This window comes from Phymastichus coffea, unplaced genomic scaffold (assembly GCF_024137745.1).
Source record: "Phymastichus coffea isolate CEN01 unplaced genomic scaffold, Cenicafe_Pcof_1.1 PCOF00043, whole genome shotgun sequence".
Lineage (NCBI taxonomy): Eukaryota > Metazoa > Arthropoda > Insecta > Hymenoptera > Eulophidae > Phymastichus > Phymastichus coffea.
Window position 1 is genome coordinate 2,278,586 of NW_026706854.1, and position 6,102 is coordinate 2,284,687.

At 54.4% G+C, this 6,102-nt stretch overlaps 1 protein-coding gene across 3 annotated transcripts; it reads right to left on the minus strand.

The window, feature by feature from the left end:
- Window positions 1-1,615: 1,615 nt before the first annotated feature.
- LOC131664385 (probable muscarinic acetylcholine receptor gar-1) lies at window positions 1,616-5,763 on the minus strand. 3 transcript variants are annotated; one of them, XM_058935438.1, is made up of 7 exons: window positions 4,804-5,763; window positions 4,551-4,744; window positions 4,269-4,463; window positions 3,867-4,195; window positions 3,395-3,805; window positions 2,286-3,296; window positions 1,616-2,219 (listed from the first exon to the last, which is right to left on the minus strand). In XM_058935438.1, the coding sequence occupies exons 1-7, from the start codon at window positions 5,028-5,030 to the stop codon at window positions 1,722-1,724; spliced, it is 2,865 nt and encodes a 954-aa protein (XP_058791421.1). In that variant the 5' UTR covers window positions 5,031-5,763; the 3' UTR covers window positions 1,616-1,721. The 3 variants fall into 3 exon arrangements, with proteins under 3 accessions (XP_058791421.1, XP_058791422.1, XP_058791420.1); XM_058935439.1 differs by having other exon boundaries at window positions 1,616-2,213; window positions 2,286-3,299; XM_058935437.1 differs by having other exon boundaries at window positions 2,286-3,299; window positions 4,804-5,761.
- Window positions 5,764-6,102: the final 339 nt, after the last annotated feature.

Here is a 6,102-nt window from a genome sequence, read left to right on the forward strand (position 1 = left end):
GTAGACACTTACGAATCTTATGTACATTAATTCTTTATTTGCATAAGTTTATACCGAGAGAATATGTCATAATATTGTCATAATATATATCTTTCCCCTAATACATTCAACCAATTTGTTATTATTTACATTTACAAAAGATTATTTATTATAACTTTTCAACAAATTGTATACATAGTGTATTTTTTAAATTTGGATTGTGAGATCAATTGACAATCAGCATGGAATGGTCTTTCTGGATTTAGAATAATAACTTTTTCTTACAAAGTCGTTTATCTTTTAGTATTTTTTAAAGTCTCTATACTTAACATTAATTCACGTGGCGTAATTAGTACGTTTCACATAATCGCCGTTTCAACTGTGTCAATGGCCAGTATTCTTTAAAACAATAATTTAATATTACCTTTATGTCCCTACACCATACCATTTTAACAATGATAAAATACATAAGTAATTTACATACAAATATTCTTGCAATGCGCCCGACAATAATCTTATTGATTTTTGAAGTCGTAAAAAACCACCATTATCCATTTATGGACATGATAAACTATCAATCTGCGATAGTCTTTCTTAAGTTGTGAAAATATACCTTGACAACGATTGATAACAAACACATTGATATGTAAGTATCGTATTCATAAGAAAAGCGCATAACAAAGTTATGTTTGTTTGACTTCTTCTCTTTAGGCAAATCTCAATAATAGAATAATAATCTGCGAAACGATAAAATGGAAATAATAAGGTGTTATATACAAAAATTAGCTTTTGAAATGAATTATTAAATTAATTCGGATGAAGTTATTAGTAGTTTGTGTACGACAGGGGGTACTCTTAAACAAAGATGGCGAGTATACGAGTCTAAAGACTGCTTTTACGTTCCTGTTGCACACTAAATTTTTGGTGATGCGCGTCGAAATAGTTTTGATGTTTCGTCGTTTTCAAAATGTACGACTGAATTGACACATTAGCCGTGCTCTTATTAGAATATTTAAATGCGTATTTGTATAAGGTCAGTTTAGGTCCTCTATTTAGGGCACAGTGACGCGAAAATCACGTATTTCTTATAGAAAAAGAAAATTCGATGAAACAGTGTTCCGAATGCTTATCGAGCTATTGCGAAATTCTTTTGTATGAGGCAATGCTTTTGATTCACTCCTCTATGCAAAATCCTGTATCAATCAAATGACCATCATTTCAAACTAAAATGATTTATATCATAGTATATAAAGTTTTAGTTATTTGAAAAAGAAAATATGGAATTCAGAAATAAAAAAGTTCGCTATAAAAAAGTTGCCGATGGATAAAATTCTTTTTCAGCATACGATCACTCACTATATCTACAAATAATGTATTCTACCGCTACGTCAATTTAACACGATATAGTATTAGGTCCCTTTTTCCCGCGGGCAGTTCCATACAAAAAAAATTATAAGTTATGCGAGTAGTAGCTACTTATAAAGATTAATGGATGCTACGAATACATTAATACTTGTATTGCAGTTTGTTTGGTTTTGGATGAAAAAGCATATTCAATATGCTGTTGAGTTATATATATATATATATATATATATATATATATATATATATATATATAAAATATTGTCATTGAGTTTTGTGTTGAAACGATCGAATATAGTCCAAGATTTCGTTCCATGAGTAAGTGGAAGGCCGGAAAAATAAATAATTGATGGTGCGATCGACACGTGGATGAGCGGCAATTACGTCATGTGGAAGTCACCCTTGAGTATCCTGATGAAGGTTTTCTTGAACTGTTGGTTGGCGAGGGCGTAGCAGAAAGGATTCATAGGACTATTGGCATAGCAAAGAAAGTAGGAGAACATGTAGAGATGTTTGTTGGTGCAAGGCGGATCGGAGCAGAAGCCCTCGACGAGGGCGAGAACGTGGTAGGGCGTCCAGCAGGTGACGAAGGCGCCTAAAATGAAGGAAATGGTGCGAAAGGCCTTGCGAGCTCGGTTCTCCGTGCGCGACTTCTGCCGAGTCGCGGTAGGATCCTTCTTCTGTGTCTTGACCTTGAGCCGCTTGCCGATAACCTTGACAAAGTCCTTCCTTGAGCCACCCGCGACGGCCTTGTCACTGGCGGCACTCGGCAACTTGGCGTCCTGGACCGGGGTCTGAGCCTGGGCCTGCGCCTGAGCCTGGATCTGGGCCGGGGCCAGAACTTGGGCCTGGGTCTGGGCCTGGGCCAAGTGCTGTTGCTGCAACGACAGAGCGGTGACGCACGTGGAGCGCGCGAAGGGGCGCGAACGCCGCGGTGAACCGACCTGTGTCTGGGGGGCGGCGGGCGCGGGCACGGCGTCGGGGCCCGGGCTCGGCAGCGGCGGCGCGCGCTGCGGCGGCCCGAGCTTGCTGACGATCACGGGCGAGGTCTGCGAGGCGGCGTTCGACTGGTGCGTGATGAAGACCCGCGGGGGTAGGGTCTGGCTGGAGGCGTTGGCCGTGGCGGCCGGCAGCTGGGGCTGCTGCCGGTCGGCCTGCTGGGCGGTCGCCCGGATGAGCGCCGCCTGCAGCAGGCTAGCGCCGCCGGATGGCGCGGCCGCGGCGCCGAGCAGCGGCGAGGAGGGCGCGCTCGACAGACCCTGCACCAGGCTGCAGGAGAACGAGGAGGGCGGGCTCTCGTACGAGGGGCTGGCCACCACCACCGAGCTCTCGTCCATGAAGCGCAGGTCGGCGCCGTCGAGGCCGCTCATCGCGTCGTAGCCCCGCGGCCGCGAGGGCAGCGGCGACGAGGACGAGTCGGCCTCCGAGGGCGGCGCGCTGGCGCTGCTGCCACCGCGGAACTCGCTCGGTGGCGGGATGATCAGCGAGCCAGAGGCCGTCGAGCCCCTGCCGCCCTGGCCGGCCGGCCGTGGCTCCGGCGTGAGCGTGCGGCTGCTGGCGCTGCCCACCGTCTCGGCGCGCGGCCCCAGGCTCGGCCCGTCCTCCTGGATCCGCGGTAGCGGCTCGGCCGGCGGGCTGCCCGGCGAGGGCAGCCGCTTGCCCGCGGCGGCGGCGGCGGCGGCGGCCATGCCCAGCTCCACGTTGATGGGCAGGATGCCGTTGAAGGGGCAGCAGCGCCCGTTGGCCGCCTGCAGCAGCTGGAAGGCGCCCGACTGCGCCACCAGACCGGCCAGGGACGAGCGCTTGCGAAGGCTGCTCAGCTGCTGCTGGCTGCGGCTCGGCTGCAGGCCTGGCTGCTGCTGCTGCTGGGCCGCGGGCGCGCTCTCGTCGTCCGAGTCGAAGGCCGGACTGCTCGAGCGCTCCGAGCGCTCGGCCTCCGGCTGCGACGCCTCCAGCTGCTGCCAAATGCAAATCGCCCTTGAGCCGCCCGTCGGGGCTATCGGACAGTGCCGCGGAATACGTGCGTGCGGGCTGAAAACCGCCGGGACAGCACCTTGCGCGCACCGGCGTCACGCGGCTCGCCCGCCAACTCCTTGCTGACGACCTGGCTGCTGACGCTGTCGGAGGTGGCAGTGGTGCTGACTGTCAGCGGCTGGTGCTGTGGCTGTTGCTGCTGCGACTGCTGCTGCTGGTACTGCTGCTGCTGCTGCTGGCCGGCTCTGGGCTTGTCCTGGCTGAGCAAGGTGCTCTGGGTCTTGGAGATGCCGATGCCCGCGGCGCGGCCCGCCATGCCGGACATGGCACCGGCGGAAAGTGCCACCATCGACTGCATCTTGCGCTGCTTCGCTTCGCTCTTCTTCTGCATGTCGTAGGCGGTCTTGTAGATGCCGCCGTACAGAATGAACAGCACGATGAGGGTGGTCCAGTAGTAGCCGATGATGAGGGCCGTGTTGAAGACCGGATCCTGCGAGCGAGCCGCGGCGACAGCGTGAGAGCGGGCATCGGAGGGTTGCGATCGCACCGACCTTGAGAAACTGGACGGCGCACTCCCCGGGCAGCAGGTCGCGATAGCCGATGAAGTGCTCCCAGCCGAAGATGCTGATGAAGAAGAGGAGGGTGGGTATGATCCAGGTGATGCTGACCATCCAGATGACCCGATTCTTGGTGCGCCAGCTGCGGTAGCGGGCCGCTATCTTGACCGAGCAGAAGCGGTCGATGGTGATGAGCAGCACCGTGTACTGCGAGACCAGGCAGACCGTGTAGTCGACCGACAGCCAGAGGTCGCAGGGCAGCGGGCCCAGCTCCCAGGTGCCCATCAGCACGTACACCGTGTAGAACGGCATCGACACCGTGCCTGCGGTCGGTCGGTCAGTCGGTCAGCCGGACGTCGAGCGCTGGGCGCGCGCTTATCCGCGGCAGCCACCTACCGATCAGCATGTCCGTCGCAGCGAGCGACGCGATGAAGTAGTTGCTCGGCTGCCTGATGCTCCGGTCGACGATGAAGGCCAGCAGCACCAGTATGTTGCCGCCCACCGTGAGCACGATGCACAGCGCCAGAGCCAAGGCTATGAGCACGCTCTGCCAGAGCTCGAACGGCGGCAGCACGGGCTCCAGCTCCTCGCCTGTTTGCTCGTTCGCTCGGTTAATCGCGCTCCCTGGCGACGCGCCGGACGACCGCGGAAGGGCTCTAGACTCGAGACTGGCATTACCCGCGAGGTCCGAGAAGTTGCTGGCGTTGAAGTTGTCCAGAAAATTGGGAAGCAGCTCCGCGTCATAGTCGCCGGCGAACCACTTGAGCTGCTTGTCCTGCTCGGCCCAGCTGCCGTTGAACTGGGTGCACTCGGCGGTCAACACGTCGTTGTAGATGTAGCGGCAGAGCTGCTCTTGCTGCTTGCGCAGTTTCCTGCGAACGCAAAGTGGCCTTCGTTACGCAAGACGCGCACCCCCAGCCCGCCGGCTTACTTTATTCGCAGTCTTTCCATTGATATTTTTATGCTTCGCGCACACAGCGCGACGAGTCGTGAATAGGCGAGGAGCGCGGCAAGAGCATCGCGTGTAATGATATATCGAATGAGAGCGCTCTGGAAAAGAGTGAGAGCGACAGCGAGATTACGGCTAGCATCGTGACGTCGACGACTTTCAGTCAAAGGCTGAATGCGGTTTGCACACAATGAGCTTAAAATAAGCATGAATAGCGGTGTGTCGCTCTCGCTCTCCGCGGATCCCTTTCTCTCTTCAATTCGTTTCCGCGCACGCGCGCGCGCGCACCCTCGCCCAGTTCCACATGTGCGCGCTGCGCCAGCCGCCGCGACGACCGACTCCTTCAATTTTTCAGCCCGCCGGATGAAACCGCGAGAGGGAGACGCGCTCCCCCGACACCTCGTCGCAGCGCTGCCCGCGCATTCCGAGCGTCAACGGCCGTCGGGGCTATTCCTTCCCGCTGATCTGCGCTGCTAACTCGTCCACCCTGGAACTTTTATGTGAGCGAGAAGAGGCTCCAGGCAACCGTTGTTCTTCCAGCTGGCAGTGATCGCTCGAGTCGCAAGCTGCTGTCACGAACGCCGTGTTTGGGACGAGGCTGTTGTCGCGGTGGGGCTCGCAACGGTCGAAGGACCGATTGCGATGCAGAAACGCTCGAGAACAAATGTGCGCATCGAGCCTCGAAACGGTCGATGAGCGGAGAGTTTAGCGTTGAATGGCGCGGGGCTACGTATTGGCTCGTTCGCCGCGCGTATAGGAGCCGACGTTGTTTGTCTCGTGCCGCGCGTACACGCTTTGCAGTAGCTAGGTATTATGCACGAATATCTTTCTCTCGCTCACGCTCCGGCTATATAGGTGACCTAACCCATTTTGCCTTTGCGTTAGCCTAGCGCTGCCTCCCCAGCTGCACCGCTGCTATGTGTCGCGGCGACCCACATACGGGTACCATGTGTTTTCTCCGTCCCCATCCCCATCCATCCCCATCCACGTACACAAGCTCGCGCGCGCGCGCGCGCGCTACTTATCGGAAATTTGTTATTATACCGACATGATGCTGCTGCTGCTTCTCTCGCATTCCGCCGCCGTTCCGAAAAATCTCGACGTCTTTGCTTTCGCAGCGGTTTATTAAATATATGCGCGCGCGCCACCTCAATCCGATTTCCATGCTTTCCGTAGACGAGGCACACTAAAGTACTGGCGAAAATAAAATCTTGCCGAAAGCGTAGCCGAGGGTTTTTTGCGTTCTAAAAGCAAGTGCATTTCAGGCCGCCTCGAGCTTTC

Bases quoted from the DNA above. Each gene is read 5' to 3' on its own strand.
- LOC131664385 (XM_058935437.1), bottom strand. From the start codon at position 5,030: ATGCTTATTTTAAGCTCATTGTGTGCAAACCGCATTCAGCCTTTGACT. The intron at 4,745-4,803 runs GTAAGCCGGCGG...TTGCGTTCGCAG, and splicing joins ATGGAAAGACTGCGAATAAA to GAAACTGCGCAAGCAGCAAG. The intron at 3,300-3,394 runs GTGCTGTCCCGG...TGCATTTGGCAG, and splicing joins GTGACGCCGGTGCGCGCAAG to CAGCTGGAGGCGTCGCAGCC.